This window comes from Sceloporus occidentalis, unplaced genomic scaffold (assembly GCF_023333645.1).
Source record: "Sceloporus occidentalis isolate IW3139 unplaced genomic scaffold, rSceOcc1.0.p SCAF_12, whole genome shotgun sequence".
NCBI lineage: Eukaryota > Metazoa > Chordata > Lepidosauria > Squamata > Phrynosomatidae > Sceloporus > Sceloporus occidentalis.
The window spans coordinates 10,219,150-10,240,466 of NW_028316992.1; the positions used below are offsets into that span (position 1 = coordinate 10,219,150).

The 21,317-nt window shown below is 40.6% G+C and overlaps 1 protein-coding gene across 2 annotated transcripts in view; it reads left to right on the plus strand.

Moving 5' to 3' along the window:
* The window catches only part of RANBP17 (RAN binding protein 17), a 253,220-nt gene that overhangs the window by 229,451 nt on the left and 2,452 nt on the right, over window positions 1-21,317 (plus strand). For both annotated transcript variants that reach the window (XM_089477831.1, XM_089477830.1), the window contains exons 26-27: window positions 13,955-14,053; window positions 21,185-21,312. In XM_089477831.1, the coding sequence (XP_089333957.1) occupies window positions 13,955-14,053; window positions 21,185-21,312 (227 nt within the window). The remainder of the gene's footprint in view (window positions 1-13,954; window positions 14,054-21,184; window positions 21,313-21,317) is intronic.

The following is a 21,317-nucleotide window of genomic DNA, read 5'->3' on the forward strand; positions in this document are numbered from 1 at the left end:
TTATGTGACATATGGCTGGGTCAGCCATGCATCACCTGTTTTTTTCAGGAACATCCTACCATATACTGTAGCAGAGCTAATGCTGCAACACCTAGAGTCTTGCCTTTATTGTAAGCTCTGTCCCTTGAAGCACCTAATTTTACCTGCACCTAATTTAACTATACTGCCTTTTGATATTTGAGCCCACCTGTCAAATGTGAGGCTATCTGTTGCAAAACATGGTCCTTGACTCAAACTACTGTTGACTTAGCAATTGCCATGCTGGACCTGATAGCAACAGTCACATTTCTGTTCCATTCATATACAGCTACTCCTTGCATTTTGTTGCCTTTGGGTACTTTTCTTCCATTCTGGTTCATGTCTGGTGTTGGAGGCGGGCTGGATGAAAGATAGAAATAGTTCTTTCCCTTTAACCATAGCTCTCCTTTTGATGTTAAAATTAGTCCTCCCCACTCCTTTGCTCGTACAGTGGGCCCTCGCCTTACGTGGGGATCCGTTCCGGATCCCTCCGCGTAAGGCGAATTCCGCCTATGCTCAAGCCCCATTGGAAACAATGGGGCTCGTGCACGGCGGCGCGCGGGGCGCAACGTACGTGCGCACCCATTCAATTGAATGGGACACGCCACCCCTTCCGCCCCGCATGCACTCCGTGGCTTGAGCACATATGCTCAAGCCGCGTAAAGCGCGCCCGCATATGACGCGGGCGTGCTGTATTTGTCCTGCCATCACATCTGTGTTGACTCCAAGACTGAATCCATACATGTAAAATAATATGTATTTACTTCAATCCCAGTCATGTTCAAATGCACAATGTTCCTCAGGAGTTGAAGTGAAAACTCTTCTTTTCAACACCTCAGGCCTTTAAAGTGATTTAAAAAAAACAACATAAACTTTTCTACTCTGCAGTTTCTTGGAAAAAACAATGTTTAAATATTACCCTGCACTTTAAACCAGGATCCAGGTGGAATCAAGTGTGGCTGGAGAATGGGACAGGTTGATGGGAAGTTACCTTGGCATCCTTGTCCAGCAAGTGTGGTGTCCCCATTTTTTGTTGTTGATGTACAACCCCAATAAAGTCCACAAAGGGCAGAAGAAAAAACGAGTAGAAGAAAATGGAATAGTGGGTTGGGGGATAAGAAAAAAGAGAAACAATGGTGTTTGGCAAATGAGGAATGGGTGAAATGGGATGGGAGATTGGAAGGTGGGGGAGTACTCTCTGGTCTCCTTCCAGTCCTTTTTCCCCCTCCAAGCACTGCAATATTTTCTTTAGTTCAGTGTAAAGGAATGCCTCCATTTCAGAAGTCAAGCAGATTCTTGAACTAGAAAGAAGTCCAGGGTGCTGAATGGCTCAAGAACTGAAAAGACAGCAGGGGCATGGGAAAAGGAACTAGAGTATGTGATCTGAGTGGCTGATCTGAAAGAAAGAGGAGTGCAATGGTGCCATTTCCACCCACTCCCATCTCCTGCCACCAAACCTGGAGAAAGTGGGAACCATCATTGCCCAGGCTTTGGAAGACCAGGATGGTAAATATATGTGGGAATAAATCCTGGGTGACAGACTTCAGAGACATAATGCATAAGACGTTTGGCCAGCAAAATCTACCCAATCTGACTTTAATTATATGTGGCAATTATTATTATTATTTTATTTATTTATATCCAGCTTTTCTCCTAGTATAGGGGCCTAAAGACAGGAGTATAGGGCAGTGGTGACAAACCTCTGGCATGTGTGCCAGAGGTGGCACTCAGAGCCCTCTCTGTGGGCACATACTCTGTCACCCCAGCACAGAGTTTGCCAGAGTTTGTTACTAGAAAGCCAGAGGAACGTGGCTCTTTGTGATAAATAAGTGGGTTGCAGTTTGGGCACTTGGTCTGTAAAAGGTTTGCCATCACTGGTATAAGGACTCAGTATGACAAGGCAGAAGTTACTATCTGGGCGCTTACAGTAGTTGCACTGTAGCTTGTGGCTCCCCTGTCCGGTTCCCTCCATGTGCCCTGGAAACCCACACACCACTTCTCTTCCTTCCTCACTTGTGATCCCCTTTCCACCTCCCACCCAAGTGAGTGAGGAAATGTTCTATACTGTGGGCTAAACTGAATGGGGAGGCATTTAATTCTCCCAGGGTGAGGGAATTCAGTGAGGGAGCCATCCATTGGGGCTGCAGGTGAGCAGTAAGACTGACAGGAAAACAATAAAGAGTGTTGTTTTGATACAGAGATGCATGCTGTGTGACCAAAAATAATCTGGTTCATTGAACACATGGACCGTGGTGAAAACACCCTTTTGTACTGATGTAACTTCAGGTGGGGAATTGTGTGGTTTTTAAGGCCAGTTTGAGTTCAGATTAAAATGGGTGAGTATAATAATAAATAATAATTTTTATTTGTATACCGCTTTTCCATAGATCAGAGCGGTTTACAGACTGTATAAAAACCATTAAAAACATCTCATAAAAATAAATAAAATCCACTAATACAAATTATACAAAATCTGAACACAATCATTCAACAGGGTAAGGCAGAGAATCGATGGGAACGGGAATACACAGCTTCATTTTACAGGGGGGAAGGCTTGACAGAAGAGGAAGGTTTTGAGACTCTTTTTAAATGTTACCAGGGAGGTCACAAGACAAAGCTCCTCGGGGAGACCATTCCAAATTTGTGGGGCCCCCGCTGAATAGGCCATCCGGGATGTAGAAACATGTTTGGAAGATGGAATTTCCAACAAGTTCTTCCCGGACGTCCTGAGTGTGCGGGGAGGATTATATGGGGAGATGCGGTCCCTCAAGTAACTCGGGCCCAAGCCATACAGGGCTTTATAGGTAATAACCAACACCTTGTATTGCGCTCGGAAGCGAATAGGTGTTATATGGTCAAACCTGGATGCATCGGTGACCAATCTGGCTGTCATGTTTTGTACTAGCTGAAGCTTCCGGGCTTGGTACAAGGGTAGCCCCATGTAGAGCGCATTACAGAAATCTAGACGAGAGGTTACCCGAGCGTGTACCACAGTTTCAAGGTCCCTTTGGCCCAGGTAGGGTCGCAGTGGGCGTATCAACCGAAGTTGATAGCAAGCACTTCTGACCGTCACATCTACTTGAGAGGTCAACTGCAGAGACGAGTCCAGAAGTACTCCTAAACTGCGAACTTCGTCCTTCAGGGGAAGTGTGACCCCATTCAGGTCAGGTGGATAAACTTCCTTCCCCAGACTTCGGGAACCTATCACAAGCACTTCCGTTTTCTCTGGATTCAGACTGAGTTTGTTTTCCCTCATCCAGCCCATTACCGACTCCAGGCAGGTGTTCAAAGGAGAGACTTCATCCTTAGTCACTGCATCAGTCGGAGAGACAGAGAAGCATATTTGGGTGTCATCAGCATACTGATAACACCGCACCCCGTGTCTCCGGATGATCTCTCCCAGCGGTTTCATGTAAATGTTAAACAAAGTGGGGGACAAGATAGCTCCCTGAGGGACTCCAGATGTAAGTTCCCTCTTATAGGAGCAAGTGTCCCCCAACTGCACCATCTGGAATCTGCCCAAGAGGTAGGAACAGAACCACTTTAACTGGGGCAGGATACTGCACACTGGGATAAATAATTTTGCAGGTGTGGATTCAGCCCAAGTATACGTAATGATAGGGTCACTGTTTAGTCAAAGTCAACGTGAAGGCACATAAACAGCCCTAACATATGTTCATTCTCTTCTCTTCTTTAAGTCAGCATATTGGAAGCCTACAAATCAAACTGAAACTGCTTAATTTGATATTTTAGATCAACACTTTCTTTAAAGTGAAGCATTTATTAACAAAAGGCACATTTGTAGTCATATAACTGCTTGTTGTTTTCCTGTTCCTCTTGTATTTACTTTCAGACAAAAATGTGAGCATCTGCTTTATTATCTTGTCAGCAATTTGAAAAGCTATTTGCCAATTGTCAAAAGTTTCAGTAATAAAATATATGCGGCTGTAGTAGCTTTTTAATCAGCGGGGAAATGTCATTATGATATGGGATGATGTAAGGAGATAATAGATAGGTATACCTAACTCTGAGCTCTTACTGTAGATGTCATCTTAAATCAAGAGATGAAAACATTGGGAAGTAGAAGGTTGCTTATATCACATCAGACATTTCATCCATATAGTCTGGGGTGGGGAATTCTTGGCTCTTTAATTGTTGTTGGATTGCTTTCCCATCAGCCCTAGGCAGCGGAGCCAGTGGTGAAGTATGATGAGAGTTGTAGTCTAACAACATTGGTAGGGACACATGAATATTCTGTATTCAAATCTGTGTCCTCTGCCACTGGTCTCTGATCCCTCCCAAGTTCAGATTCCTGTAGGTACAGATACACCTCGGTTGACAAAGTATATAGATAAAGCCTACATGTGATTTCTGCTTTTATCAGTGAGCCGCCTTGGTTTATCTGTGAGCTGTCTTGGATCTCTTTCTGGGAGAATGGCAGCATATAAATGTGAGAAATAAAAAGAAATAAGATAAAATAGATGTGTTCCTAAGCTTTTTTTTTTTTTTTAAAGAAACTTTGGTATCAGCATTAGAAATAGCATAGAAGTAATAGGGATAGGTTCCTGCAACACAAAAAAGAAGAGAAGTTCAACATGTTTCAGCAAACTTTTTATTACAAACTAACGTTATGGACATGTGAAATAAAACAGCCAGGATAGCTAAGCCTAGAATAAGTAAAGTGAAACATTAGAAATCTTCTAAAGCTTCTTTCAAAATGCATCCCAGCAAGATGCTTTTTCCCCTCCACTTTTCTTATCATTTCCATTTTGGTGGCCAAACTTGATCTATGCTTTTTCACTATGCCAGGGTAGCTGGTGAGGCAGGCTAATTTACTTTTTGCTCTATTTTGCTCTTCACACAAGCTGTTTACCTTGTCTGTTGTGTATAAGCAGCTATAGATTTAAGAGCAAATTGGCTACAGCTACAGTAGGATCACCTAGAATAGAATCCCATTCTTTCCCAGACCAAGCTTTATTGCATTGTTTACTGCAAACACACCGCTGCAACCCAGCACTGTTTTTTTCCAACCCTCCCTCACTATTCTTCCAATGTCAGTGCTGAGAAACAACAACAACCCTTACAAATGGAAGACAAGAAAGGGGAAGGGCTGTGCTGGACTCCCATAAAAAGACTTTGTAAAAAGGAGTTTTCTTCTTCTTTTCTTTAATCTGAGGCATGCTTGTTTAACTTAAGACTGAAAAAATACACATCTTGAAATTCACAGTCTTTCCAAATGGCTTAAGCTGAATCAATTGGAAGTTTGAGAAACTGCAATTCAAACTACACATTGTAAGCAAATGCATGCAAAGCCAAAAAATTCACTGCAATATAGACTGCAGAAGTGGTGGGGGTGGGATACTTGGAATCATAGAGGCAGGGGAAATCCATTCAGGGGTTTGTTTTGTTTGATAGGCTATCAGAGTACTAGTATACATATAGATAGATAATATGCAGTTTCACCCAAGCACTTAATAGAACCATAGGTCATCAAGACAAGATTTGAAGAAACAAATGATCTGCAAACATTGTCTCCCACTTGATTAAAAAGCATGGTACCCTTCAAGATTGGTGGAAGGAGGAAAGAAAGGAAGAAATGCAATATTAGGCAAACTTGTCCTTCATGATTCCTTGAATTCTGCATTCAGTACAAAAAGAATTCACTGTTTGAGCCAGTTTGCTCTTAAATCTGTAGCCGTTTTGAGGGGAAACACCGGTGGTTTTTTTGTTTCATTTTTAGATAAAATGAACACTTTCATATACTTGGGCCTCAGTTTTCAGAAATTAAAGCCTGAAAGCTTCGACCTTTATAACCGTTTCTAGTGGAGTAGATGTGTAGTCTGTTGCTGTTAAATTAGCAGTCTCGCTGATTAGCTTAACAATACCATACTGTTTGTGTTATCACCCAACAGCTGGTTTCTGCATAATCAAATTGGCACTGTGTATGCTTTCTGCTTGCAGTCCTCTCAGCCCTCTGTTTGCAATTCCACCTTCTCCCCCAATATGTATGTATACCCCCCATAGAGAATATCATATCTTGCATCTGTTGAAGTGGACACTCGTCACAAATGTTTGACCCATTATTAATGCCATCATCTAAGATCCTATTTGCTGTTGGAGCATACAGTTACACTAGCACACTTACACAGGAGGCAACAGCTAGCAGCCAGGTCCAAGGGAGCCCCATTCCAACCGATTAGTGGCTCTTTGAGTCAGGGGCAAAGCTTCTATGGGGTGCCTCCTTGCGCCACATCAGGAAAAGTAGTTACACTAATCTCATCCACAGTTATGCTAGCATAGTCACCAAGAGGATTCTGACCTTAGTTTTTTAAGGTTTTGCAAGGCTTTCTATAGTTTGTTCTGTCCTTATTTACCAGAAGACTATGATGTAGATTATCCTTCCAGTTATCCTTTCATTGTGAAGAGTGGTAACTTCTATAGAAGTGTTGTTGCCAGTGTTAACAATGTAAAAATATGAAGACTGTACTACTTTCATGCACAGAAATGTGAGGTGAGAAAATAGTTAAAACTAAAGAGATATTGAGAACATGCTACAGCATTCACATTCCAGGAAAATTGTTCCGTCCCATTTCTGCACAATTTGCAATTTTTAAAAGTATGCATAAGAATTTGTATTCTTGCATGCCCATGTGCAGGAAAATCTATACACTATGCAGTTTTTCGCAATATTCTTTTTGCAAAAAGCTTGTCCATAATACTATATATACCTTTTTAGGTAAGACGTTTTGACACAGAAAACCAGTGTGGTATAGTGGTTTGAGTGTTCAGAGACCAGGGTTGAAATCCTCACTTAGTCATGGAACCCACTGGGTGACCTTAGGCAAGTTGGACACTCTCAGCCTCAGGGGACGTCAGTGGCAAACCTCCTCTGAATAAATCTTGCCAAGAGAAACCTGTAATATGTTTTTCTTAGGGTCAACTGGTAGGAAATTATTTGAAGGCTCACAAGAACAAAAGCAAATTTCTCTAACCATATATTTTTGTGTGCTGATTTATTTTTGGATACATTTGTTAAAAATCTGAGAACTGCTTTACATTGAAAAAATGGTAAAAAGTGAAAGATAATTGCATTCCAGTTCATCTTTTGGGGAAGTTCAAATTAAATTGGTTCATATTAAAATGCAAATCACACAAATTCCACTTTTTCCCTAACTAAAAATTTTATGATGATTCCATGTGTACATTCTCTTAGGTCCATCTTCTACCCCATCATTGTCTGCTGTGACAGGCAACAGCTTTCCAGAGCCTCAGGCAGAGAAAAATCTCCCCAAGCCTTGCTAGCTAAGATCCTTTTAAACAAATAAGAGAATAAATGCTGGAATTGCAGGGATAACACAACATCTTCTTCATGCAAAGTATGTGCTTGACCACTGAGTAGAGGTCTCTCTTGACTTCCACTAGACTTTTTTTTTTTTTCTTACTCCCTTGGTTGGAAGGCAAGATGATTCAGAAGGCCTCATTCATCATGAGATGTAAATCAGTTGCAAATGAAATTCATGGGAGCTGCAGTTACATTAAGGAAATTTGCATGCATTGTGTGCATCAGGGCATTCTTCACAGTTTCCTTTCACACATGTAGGGAAAAGAGAGTGATTGAGATGCTTCATTTGTTCCTCCTACTCTTAAAATGAGTGTTATATTTGATTATAACATACATAATTGTGTTATATAGGTGCACTAGGACTCCAGGAAAACAGGGTTCACATTCCCACTCAATCATGGGAAACCATTGGGTGACCATGGGCAAGTCCAATTCTTCCTGATCACACAGATGGCCTGTGCAGTGCATCTTCAGAAACTTCTAGAGCTATTACATAAGCATTATGGCAGAAGCCCTGCCCACTCTCTGAGCAACTACCAGCTCACTTCCTCCCTACGGTTTCAGTTCCTTTTTGCCTGCTGCCGCAGCAATATCTCAAAAACTTTTCCAACTTTACTTTTACTATCAGACTTTGATTTTTGTGTTTAACACAGTCTGTCTTGAGGTTTGATTATTATTTCTTCCTTCTTCATTCACCTTGGTTATTTTAAAAGGAGTACTGTGATTTCTGGTGAAATACTGGAGTTAAATGGCCACTTGCCTTACCTCTGGTGCTTGGGATAGGCTGATTCTAATAAAAGGAGAGGTTAACAGCTCTACTGTATGAGCATAGCCTATCAGAAGCTTCTCAGGCAGTTGGGAAACAGTCTAATCTGACAAATCTTTGGCTTCTTGTTTCTCACCCTACCTTGATCCTCTTTGGTTTTGACACCACAGACTTATTGGACCAATTGGCCCTTGGGCGATTTTACATGGCACCTACTCCTACACCAACTAAAAACCATCAGGAAGAAACCAGGCCAGTACTGCCAATAGCCACAGACCATCCTGACACTCCTGTTGGAGGAGATGTATTAAGAGACCATTGTTGGTACCATCTCTTCACTCCATACAGAGGAATGAGATCAACTCAGTCCCTCTATATCAAGGACTGATTGCTGGTATCATCTTCTGAGTCCATGTGGACAAAACACTCCATACAGAGGAAACAGAAGTTGTAGTTGGTCCCTCCATGCCAAGGCCCTTCTCTTGCTCCATACAGACTTAATCCAGGTTGTTTCCTCCATACCAAGGGCCAGTTGTTGGTACCATCTTCTCCCTCCATATGGAGAAAACAAGATTGAGATGGGGTCTGTCCCTCTATTCTGTGTGCCTAACATCGGTACCTTCCTCTTGCTCCTTTCAGCTGAGATGTAATAGGCTCATCCCTCTACACTTCTCCATACAGAGAAAAGAGAGAAAGTGGTTTGTCCCTCTGATCATTGGTACCAACTTCTCACTACATACAGAGGAAGTGTGACAGGTTGGTCCCTCCATACTGTGGGCCAATCGTTTGATATCTTCTCTCTCCAGACAGAGGAAACAGAGGAAGTGATTGGTCCCTCCATACCAAGGGGCTTTCATCTTCAAAACTTGACATGACACATGCAGTTTTTCTCTCTGAGATTGAACTACAGAGCCCTTGCATTTACACTGCATACACTTTTAGAAAGCAATCTAAAATGGCCTTTTGTCTTTTTGCTTCCATATCAGTTTGAACTCATGTTTAGCATACCCTTGTGTCTTCACACCAGGTGTGCTTGCAGCACGATTGTTATGTTCTACAGTCTCTTTAAATATTATTGTATTTTGTTGTTGTGCAAATGGATAGTGCAAGTGTGTTATGTAATTGTGTGTGTGTGTGTGTTGCCTGTTGACTTACAGCGGCCCCATGAATTTCATAGGGTTTTCTTAGGCAAGTAATTCTCAGAGGTGGTTTTGCCAGTTTCTTCTTCTGAAATACCCCCTACAGCCCCTGGTATTCATTGGCATACAGTACAGTATTAGGTTCTTTAAGGCAAGTAGTGTGTTGGGAGGGCAGAGAGTGCTTAGAAGTTCAGAGATGGTTGGTATCTGGCTGAGAGTTTGAAAGAGAGCAGTTGAAGACTGGCGGGGGATAGTTGAAAGGAGCCATTGGGGTGGGACTTAGATTGTGGTTGCTGTAACGTATGAAGGCTGGATCAAGTAGGGGCACCAGAGTTAGTGCTTCACACACATACATACCTCATTACTGCCTCTACTTAGGGTAAAGGATTTCAGATACAGTTGTAACTATGACAGGACCAAGTCAATATGAGTGTGCCAACCATAGAGCAGGAACCCAGTTGTTGGCTGTGTACTTCTAAGTGAGAGAAGGCATTGCAAGGAAAGTCATGATAGTCCTCATGTTTTTACCAATAAGGAAAAGAGGGAAACAATTGCATACCAACTAATGTAACTAGTGGAAATACAATGCAAATTAAAGATATAAGTTAACAACCTCCCTTCCCTTCCTCCTTCAAACACTGCCACCTTGGTTGATAGGACCAGGTCTGTTGTTAAGTGTGAATGGTGTGACACCTGTCTCCTTATGGTCTGTCTGGTGTAGGGCCAAAAACAGGTTAAAACGGGAGTATATTTAATTGAATTAAACATAGCTCTCCCAAACAAAAGACTTTTTCTCTTCAGAAAAATATGTATTTTTAGATTTATCATTGTTGAGTTTTGTTGTACAAGTCAGGGCCCCACTTTATCAAGCTCATTTTTAATGTTATTCCTAACCCATTGATTGCAATTCCCATGCATACTTTTTATGAACATATTGCTCACTATATAGCCAACCCCAGCAAACCTATACGAAGTGTCACCCCTGCTCTGCATTCGGTGTAGCTTTCCAAATATTTGAAGCATGGTAATCTTGCATCAAATGTGCCTTGGTTTCAGTATTTTCTCTACAATGAGAAATTTCATGTAATAATTCTACCTGCCTATTGACACATAATTTGTACCCCAGAGATCACTTGTCAGCAGAAATCCTGAAAGAACAATTTTATGTTCAGCTTCTAACAAAGAGCAGTAGGTTTAAGCACAAAAGCAAAACTTTATTACATTTTACTCTTTTCTTCTCACTGTTCTGTGTACAGTTTCAAGACAACCCACAATCTTACTGTAATAGGCCACTTATAAAAGGAGCCCACAGGCAAAGTTAGATATCTAATAATCACATTGCATCAGATGTTGTTACAGATGTTTGATACAGATGTTCGCCACTTAACAGAGAGTCACAGGGTCACTTAGAAGCAGTTGACACCTGAACAGCAGCAAGTAGGAATGCTAGTGTTCTCTACAGAAAGCAGCTAGAAGACATAAAGGATATGAAGCTGCCTTAAACTAAACCAAACCATTGGTCCTTCTATCCTAGTCATATCTGCCCTGACTGGTAGCAACTCTCTAACAAGGCAGCAATTCTTTTCTAGCACATACTTCCAGAGCTTCTTTCAGATAGAAGCACCACTGGTTGAATGTGCACACAAAGCAAGTGCTCTGTAAGCCATCTTATAAAGTCAAGAGGGCAATAGTGAGAGAAGAGAAAGAAACTCAGTCTATGATCAGTAATTTGCTCTCTCTGTGAAGAGTAAATTACATTGAATATATCCTCCTCTTCCTCCTCAATTTCTCCCCTCCCCCCCCCCCCCGCCATTTCTTCAAAAGGAGGACTCAAGGAAGATTACAAATTTAAATAAATACTATATGGTTAAAATATGCAGAAGTTCAACATTAAAATAGAATTGAACTATATTAACGTCATTACAATGTAATATAATGTCATTACAAAACAATTAGTGTCATTACAGTTTTGTTAAAGAATACTGATAGGCTGCACATTTTATTTTGTTGTGTTAAATGTTGTTATGTTTCTTTCAGTAAAAGCTTTTTTCCCCAGCAATGTGTAAAGAGCAGTACAATTAAAACAACACAGCATCTTCTTTAAAAGCCCTTTCTTTAAAGCCCTCAGTTCTCAAAAGCCTGTCAGAATAAAGAAGTCTTTAACTGCCGACAGAAATGCAGCAAAGACGGGCCCATTGTTGCTTCCTTAGAAAGAAGTCCCAGAGCCTAAGAGCAACTGTCTTTACCTGTGAAGGTGGGAGGACTGAGAGAAGGACGGATGCTGAGATCCCCTGGGCTCAGGCTTGGCTCATAAAGGCAGGCATGGTCTGACAGATAGGGCCTACGTTGTACAGGGCTTTATATAGCATTTTATAGCATTTTGCATTGTATCTGGAAACAATCTGGCTGCAGAAAGTTTAATTTTGCATGAAGGACTTGACTGCAAGCCTCTTGCAGTAAGACCTTTATTTAATGTAATATTTATTTTATTTACAACACTTATACCCCATCCTTCAGACAAAAAGCTCTCAGAGCTGCTTAGAAATGGTTAATTTGACAGTTTCCTTCCCTCAGGCTTACAATTTAATAAGATAGGACGCATAAGGAAAAAGGGGTGGCAGTAGGGGAGTGGATGAAGTCGACCAAATGCTGGCTGCTGGTCTCTCCCTCAGAGGCTACAGCTGGAATGCAGGGACAGCTCTCATTAGCTTCTGGGACTGAGTCATGATGGAGCAGTGCCTGGTTGCTCTTCACATATGTAATACTGTTGTTCCTGAGACCCAGTATACCGTATATGCTCAACTATATGTCAACCTCACATATAAATCAAGGGTAGGTTCTGGGAGGTCAAAATTATGGATTTTGACATGACCCGTGGATAAGTCGAGGTTAAAACTTAGGTGCATGTAACAAAGGATCTAAAGGATGAAGCAAAGAAAACAATGCCAACAAATTTACAAAATTCCAGCAGACATAAATAACTGTTTCTGCTCACACTAAAGGCTGGATGGATAAGAGAGTAGAGGAGGGTCAGTGCTTCCAGGACAGATTACACTCTTGCCTTTCACCAGGGGATTGTTCCTTTTTTAATAAGAGTTAAAGTACAGTACTTACATTAACCCATGGATAAGCTGACTCAGGTTTTTTGGGTCAGTGTTTAACCTAAATTGCTAGACTTATACACGAGTATATACAGTACTTTCCAAAGCTTATACTGGGCAAAACAATAAATTTTATGCTGAGTTTTGTTCAGGTACATTGATGTTTGTTTACTGCTTTTATCACTGGGGAGCTTAAAATTCCTCTGGCTGAGGGACTGTCCCGCAAGAGTCCTAGTCGGGGGGGGGGGGGTTAAGCCCTGTTTCCATTTTCTATGGAGTACTTTGAGTATGTGTAGTGTTTGTTTGGAGTGGTAGTAGAAATTGAAACAACAGAAACAATAGCATGACAGGGTTCTTCACCAACACCACAGGGATGAATACACGTTCAGTGTCTTGTCCAGCATATCCTCAGCATTTGTTGATGCCCAGCAAGCAAAAATGCCTCTTTAATAGTAACCCAGCCCAAAGATTGCTGGAGGTTATGTTCCAAAACGGCAAATAAGGAACTGATTTAGGTAAGGAGCCAGTATTGATCTTTTTAGGGGTTTTTATAACTCAAAAGAGCACCAAGCATTATCCCCAATTTACTCACATGTCCCAAATATTATCTGCCCCTGCCCTCATCTGTACCTCAACATGTGTAAATGTAACTAGAACTAACCCTGGAACATATAATTCATTCAGAACTGAAATGGCAGTAGAAGACCTGTTTTGATACCATGTAGAGATTTTGTTTTTGTCCCAAAGAACAGTTAGGTTTTTTTAAATGGTGGTGTAGTTCTGGAATAAATGCTTTGAAGTGTAGGCAGATTTCATTTATGGCCCATTGAATAACATACTTTAAAAAAATCTGTACACTTGATTACCTCTGTTATGCACTAGCATTAATGAAGAGATTCCTTGCTTGTACAATACAGTACGCTACTTGTGTTGAAGCATCAAGTAACCTTTGATAATTCCTTGTTCTGAGTGATTTGCAGAGCTAGAATGATATTTTTTTTCATTTAGTGAAACATGTTGTTTGACTTATTCTTGGGCAGTTATTATTACAGTCTGGCTTGCAGTACATGTCAGCTCTCTGGGGACTCAACTGCCTGCAACTTACTGGCATTGAAGAAATCATTGAAGGGTTTTCTACATTTTCTTTTTGTTCGATATTGAGATGGGTGCTTTATTTTTGTTCCTTAAATTACTACATTGTGTGCTATCTTCTAGGCCAAATTTTACAAATATATTATTCTATTTCTGTTAAGCTTTTATATGTGGGATACCATAACTGTGAATATCCTGTCTTTACCTTTTTTCTCACACAAGTTTCCACACAAATTACAAATATAAGAATACTAAATTTTGCAACATTTGGATTATCTTGAAGGTCAGAAGAAACTGGTTCCAACAAATGACAGAAGTGTGTGTTTTAGAATTAAGTTTTTGGGTTCATCATTCTCCGTAAAGGTGTGCTTGACTGCTTTGCACTTTTGTTGTTATTTGCCTAGTGTCAAATGAGCCCCACAGAATCACAGTTGGATATATAGCAACTAGCAGTAAATATATTGTATTTTTCTGAAAAACATTTTCTTACTTTCAGATGATGTCAATTCTTATGAACACCATAATTTTTGAGGACTGCAGAAACCAGTGGTCAGTGTCAAGACCCCTTTTGGGTCTCATACTCCTCAATGAGAAAGTAAGTACCCCAGAATGAGAACTGGCAGTCAGATGAAAAATGTTTGAAGTCTATTTGTAAACTGTAGTACTAAATTTTAATAGATAAGCTGTGTCTTGTATCAATTAATGAGGATAATGTGGTGGGGTTGAATGAGTCTCCTGGATCACACATGAGATATACTCTCCCAATAGCAAAGGGAGACCCTTCTTTCTTTAAATAGAAAGTTGCCCTTGTTCATATTCCCCTTACATACAGAAAGTGTATCTCTGCTTTAGCCCTAGTTACCCCCCAACATCCGCAGTTCATAAACACACAAAATCTAGTACCCATAGAAGTGATTTTATATAATCATTTTGAGTAGATTCAAGGATAGTCCCTCTTGCTGGTTGTAAAATTCTTCCTAGGCTGCATCTGCACTGCAGAAATAATCCAGTTTGACATAACTTTGACATGCTGTGGAATTCTAGAAATTGTGGTTTTGTGAGACATTTAACCATCTCTATGAGGAGGTGTGAAATATAGTGAGGACTCCAGGGACAATGAAGTGAAATGCTCCCCATGTCAGTGTACCTCCAATCTATTCGCAGAGAGGTAGCACTACAATTTATGGTAACAGAGAATCAGAGTTCACAGATGAACCAATTCTTGAATCAACTTGGGTAGGGAAATGCATTTCAGAAAGGAGTCATGCTGTTGTTTCCACTGTTCTCAGAAATGAAAAGCAGCTTCTTTTCGCTCATGAAACTGCAATTCCTACAAGCTTATGGTTATACACATAAGTGTGTGCATGTGTGCACATACGTGCACACACACAGGTGTTAAAGGGAACTACTGATCTTAAAAATGTCAGTGTCAGAAATGAAATAAGTGTTCCTGACCACAGTTAGGAAGGGATAGGAAAGAGGATACGTTTTCTTGCCTAATACAGCTTTTGACCAGAAATACTAAAGGTGAGAATGTCACAGTAATCCAGTTGTTTCAATTTCTGATAAAATAGTGTTGCTCCACACATTTTGGAAATACCTGGGTCCCTTGTTATGTGTTTGTTAACTTTCCCCTCAAGAAAGGATCTGGAGCCACAAAAGCACTGAACCCCTAAGCTCTTCCCTCAGAAATAACCCAAAGTGAAAGCAACTTGACCTCTCAGGAGAACCAAAAGGGTTTCAGTCCCCTCTGTTTATATCTCTGCTTGGTATTGGAGAATACTGGTATTGGAGAATTTCACAGACTAGAATCGAGGTCAGTATCTACATGAAGGTGGGAAGCTGTGAGGATTTATAGCTCATCACTGTTCCCCAGCTTAGAATTTTTTTGGGGGAAAACTGCCCTCTAATGCCTTACAGTGCCCCCATAAGACATGGGGAAATTTCATATTTTTTGCCTTCTCTGTGTCGTTTTTGGCCCAGGAGAGGCCTTTCTTTTCTCCTGGACTTAAACAGTGGGGGGTAGGGGCAGGGATGTGCCAAAATTGCCTCCCATGCTTCCTAGGAAATCTGGATTAAAATAGATATATAAACAAATAAGGGAGCTCGGTGGCCACAAAAGCAGCCCCAGGGGATCAAATCCTCATGCAGCTCATAGACTGCAATTTCCCCGCTTTGAGTTATATAACCTCTTTCCTCCAGAACTACCTGCAGCTGAGATGCCAATGGTAACTGTCAGAAGAATCCTCCCTTTTCAGACCATATTGGAGAAAATGTCCCATAGTACAAGTCAATTATTTTATGAGTTGTAAAGCTTAAAAGAAGAGCTTCCTCTGATCTTCTAAGTTCATTTTTTAATGATGGGTAGTATAATCATTTTCTCATAAGATTATTGTGTTCATCACTTTATCAGACTTCTGGGAAATGAACTCAAAACAGGCAAAAAAATGACTAATCTTACTGATCTTTGCTTCTCTCATTTTGGATTGAAAGGCATTTTCTAACACCTAAATTGTACTATGTTTCTTGTGCAACCAGAAAATGTGCTTAACTGAACTTTTTTTTTCCCCAGTGGCTCTCTATGCCATCATAGAGAGCCTGTACATCCTGCTGTGCTGAAAGTTGCACAATTTGTTTTGAGCTTTCTGTCTGTGTAATAGCTGCATGTGGACAAAAAGGAATTTTTGTCTGCATATCCATTGGAGTGCCACAAGATCACTTTGAGAGGACAAAAATGCCATATCACTAGAATTTTCCAGAACGCTTCATAGTGTTGGCTTAGGCAGACACAGTACCAAATGTTTGGCTGCATCCACACCTTCTCAGAGAGCAACCATTATGAGGAAACATTTTGTGTCTTTAGGTTGCCACTAGAACCTTTGGTTTTCCAACTTCTTTTTTACTTTTTCAGATGAGTCTCCTTTGCAGGGGTTGCATGTAAAAATATGGGTCTATGGAGTCAAGGCTGAGATGAGACACCCAACCTAAAAGAGCCTGCTTCATTGCAGCAGTGGGAGCCAGTCTGAATGTGTATAATCTTGCTGCAGATGCCAAGGGATTGTTCCTGAAGATATTGACCTGTAGTGTTCTCCATACTTCAGTGCGAGTTCTGACTTTATTCCAAATTCGTTTATCTCCTGGGCAGTCACAAGTGGCAGTGCATTACTGCTTTGGAGAATGAATTGTCTATACAATAAGATGGTGCTGGGAAAAAATAAGACACTAAGATTAGCAGCAGCCGCATACATTAAAATTCAAACTGAAATCCCAGCCCTGGTAGGAAACTAATAGAAGAAGAAAATATATCAAGTATAGAAGCGCCGTCTCATCATTCACCTGTGCTGAAGGATCCAATTTTAACCATATCCAATAGCACTGTCATTCATCTTCTTGGTGTATTATTGTGATTTAAATCCAAGCTCCATACGAGAAGCAGTTCTTTTAAAATGATTGAGAGGGAATAAGGGCAAATTCAGTGTTTAGAAAAAGTTTATGACATCACAATATTATCCTTTACAGATGGAAGCAATATTTCCTACTTTGGGAGGAAAACTAATCATTTTCTATCTGCCCTGAGTCACTGCATCATTATAAAAGGCGGAAATAAGTAGTCGTATGCATTCCCAATCTTGTTCTTGGCAACATTTTTGTTTAGCCAATGCCTCTGATTTATAGTATTAAATATTATCCTGGCTTTATATTAATTACGTGGTTTTGATTTAACAGCTTTAGTGTAAGAAGGAATTAAATATTTCACAAGAAGATACAGCCATGCAGTCATGAATAGTAAGAAATATAAGGCCAGCTCCACTTTCTTTCTTCTGGAATGATATTGCATTCTAATGATCATGGAGTCTGGTTAGCTGTGGAATGCATATGTGTGCCATTATTTATCAGCAGGTCCTCTCTAAGCCTAGTCACTTTGGACTTATCTGCATTAGAGAACCAGGCAATTAAGTCTGGTTTTAGCTTATTAAGAGGGAAAGAAGTGAGTATAGATGAAACAAACCATCAAGAAATATTTTATGTTTCTCAGATACCAATGGCATTTATGATTCCAGTTTCTGAAAAGCTAGCAGTAGAGTGATGATAGCTGATATCCTTCAGGTTCATGGTTCCAGCACCACTTTGGATGCAACCTAATGATAAGTCATCAGGGTGCATTCCTGTGTGTACATTCCTGAGAGGAAGTGTCATTGCACTTAGCACTGAATAAACATAGTATTTCATTATTGTTTTGACAATAATTCTAGGCTGCCACAGTAAATTGTTTGATACAGTCAACCCTCAGTATCTGCCGGGGATCTGTTTCGGGACCCCCCACCCCAGGTTACCAAAATCCACGGATGCTCAAGTTCTGATGTTCCCAATGGTGGCATGTGCTTGTGGCCATGCCACCAGTAAGGACAATGGGACTTCAGTGGTGGTGTGTGCACATGGCTACGCTGCCATTAAGGACAGCCCCTGTTGTCCCCACAGGTGGCACATGCATGCAACTGCGCCACCATTAGGGACAGCAGGACTTCAGGTGAAGTCCTGTTGTCCCTAATGGTGGTGCATCCATGTGCACACACTGCCACTGGGGACAATAGGGGCTGGCCCTAATGGTAGCGTGGCCACATGCACACGCCACTGTTAGGGACAATGCTGGCTTGCTGTCCACGGATACTCAAATCCGCAAATGGCAGGTCCGTGGATACCAAAAGCCGACTGGACCAACTTGCCATCGCTTTACTTCCTGAAACATTTGTACCCCTCCTTCAAGCAGCTGAGGGTGGTGCACATGGTTCCCTTCCTAATTGCTTACTACAACAACTCTGTCACATAGGTTAGGCCAAGAAGGAAGAAGGGGCCAGAATTCTTCAGAAAGCCTAACAGCTCATTGGAGATTCAAACCCAGGATTTCTGGATCCTAGCTTAATTTCTCAAATTGGATTAGCAAAATGATTCTTTTTTTAAGAGTATACAGTAACAACATGATAATAAAATTCAATAATATTAGCTACATGAAATTATAAACGTGCTGTTGCTGTTGTTCTGTACCTTCCTCAAAATTGTGTAACATTTTGAAAATCTGACTTGCCATGTGGCCTCACATCTTTGCAGTTATTTTTGTTGGCCAGATTAGTTAAGAAGAAGGAAATAGAGGAGTGAAGGTGTAAAGATTGGGTATCCCTTCATAAGCAGAGAGGAGCTCTACCAGGTGAGGTGACTGTGATCACCAGTTCCACCTGCTGGAACCTGCTGGTGGTGGTGATGCACTGAACTGAAAGATGCTATTCTATATCCAAGGAACAATATATGTAATTTCACCCATCCATTATTTTCAGTGCAGGCAGCAAGGTGAAAATAAAAGCTCTACTAGGAGGTGAAATACACACACACTCACACCTTCCACCCTGGCCACTTCAAACCATCATTGGATGAGGCTGCACACTTTTCCATCTCCATGTGGGACTGCATTGTTACTGAGCAACTGGGTAGAATATGTCCTAGAGTCTAAATAAATAATGAAAAATAAAATAACTACAAAAAGAATTAAAAGCTGCAGCCCCTGGGCCCCTCCAGAAATCCAGATGTTGGTCCCTAGTCCCACTGCAGTTGCTCACCCCGTCTGAAACATTGCTTTTTAAATCCTTTCTATCTAAAAGGGCTAGAAAGAACATTTTTGATGAATCTTGAAATATCTGCAGAAGAAGAAGAATAAAACTACCTTATGGCTGTGGTCTTGCAAGATATACACAATTGAATTGAATTCAGAAAGATCATCCCACATCTCTTTTGACTTCACTATGACGGCCTTCAACTAAGAAAATGAATCCCTGGATGTCTCTGATTTTGCTGTTCCTATACAAAATGATTCTTGAGGCACAACCCACCATAATTTCACCCTGATATTTTTCCTGGGGGCTGCCAGCATTACTAAGGACTTTCCATTCCCACTCCCCAGATCAGTTCAAATTAATCCAGTACTTTCCAAAATGGAATGTATCTGTATTTCCCTTGAGTGTTTCCATATTCTCAAAATTAAACGATTGCTGCTGGTAAATACAACTATTATTTCCAGGACATAGATTTCAAAGAGATCAAGAAGGGGAAAGAGGAATGCTAGCATTAAAAGAAAACAATCCCAATGCTTAACTTGCATAATGTTGCTAACGTACTTTAACTATAACTCCTAAATAATAATTTTTAAAAGCTTGGTGGAAATCGGTAAATATTGCATGAACCTGAGTATAAGATGTAATTGGTGGGACAGGAACAGAAAGGATTCACAGGACAGGGAGGGCAAGAAATGCATCATCTTTCAAGAAAGAGACTGGATACAACTTGTCAGTAAGCAGGTGCAATGAAAACAAAACAAAAAGGATTGGAAACTCTTGATATCAGAGACTCCCCTTCTCCTCAGAGGCGTTTTTGAAGGACAGTCTCATGATTCAGTGAACTTTTCCTGCAAATACTGAACTATAGGATCGGATCCCACCAATGGTTGATAAAAATACACTATTCTGCAAGCTTTCCCAATGTAAGAGGCTTGTTTCAGTATTTATTATGGCTAGTCTGGTAGGCATAGCTAACCATTGCTGTAGCACTCCTTTTTGTTTGTAGGAGTTGATAGTGTTGTATCTAGTAATCATGCTTTTCCATGTTACTGTTTGTCATTTTTATCTTGTATTAAGTTACTTTGCCTTTCTGTGGATTAATAGGGTGGGGTTCACTTTACATATGTGTATCTGCTAGGCTTAGTGAGACTGTAGTTTGTTTATTTGAGTCCTCGAGCCCTTTAGGTTATAATGTGCTAGATTCAGGATCCCTTCAAAGCAGATAGGGTTGTGGTTATGTGTATAATTGGCCCTCTATATCCATGGATTTTGCATCCACAGATTCAATCAACCACGGTTCGAAAATATTCACCCCCTCAAAAAAAACACTTGATTTTGCTGTTTTATATAAAGGACACCATTTTACTGCATCATTGTATGTAATGGTACTTGAGCATCCACAGATGTTGGTGTCCATGGGGTGTCCTGGGACGAAACCCAATGGATATTGAGAGCCCACTGTAGCTCTTTCTAGTCGTTGGATACTGTCCCATGTTATGTGCCTTATACAGATAGCTGTTTCCAGTCAGTTGTTGAATACTGTCCCAAGTTATGTGCCTTATACAGATAACACACAACTAGGTAAGATCTTGCCTTTTTTAAATCTGAAAGAAGAAATTATTTGTTGCTCTTTGAAGTTTCTCCCATTTTGTAAGAATTATTAAAATTCACTAGGACGTAGTGAAGTGAACTTAAAATTCAAGATGAAAATCTAAAATGCATTGCTTAGCCTTGCCAGTAGTTTTAGAACACACAAGTAATTTTTTTTCTGGACTGGAACTACTGTGTTCCTATGTTAATCTTGTTCTTTCTTGCTCTCCTGACAGTGAGGTACACTGTATCTGTACATGCTTTCTCCTTGCTGTCATGGAGTTGTTCTGATGCAGGGTACCATGTTAGAATATCTGCCAATGCTTCCATATGATAGGATGGACTAAATAACCTCAAGATTCTTTCGGGTCTTGAAATGGCATCATTTGATATTCCAGATGGAACTAGGTATCCCATGCTTCCAGAACTGAACTCATTCATACATAAGTTTGAGATTTTGATCCTATAAACAGAGATAAATGCTAGTTATTTCCATCATTTTCAACCTAATTATTTGTCTTTTGTCTTCTCAGTACTTTAGTGAATTAAGGGCAGGATTGATAAACAGTCAACCTCCTGATAAACAAGAAGTTCTTCATCAGTGCTTCAGAAGCCTAATGGAAGGAGTAGAGCAGAACCTTCTGGTAAAGAACAGAGACAGGTAAA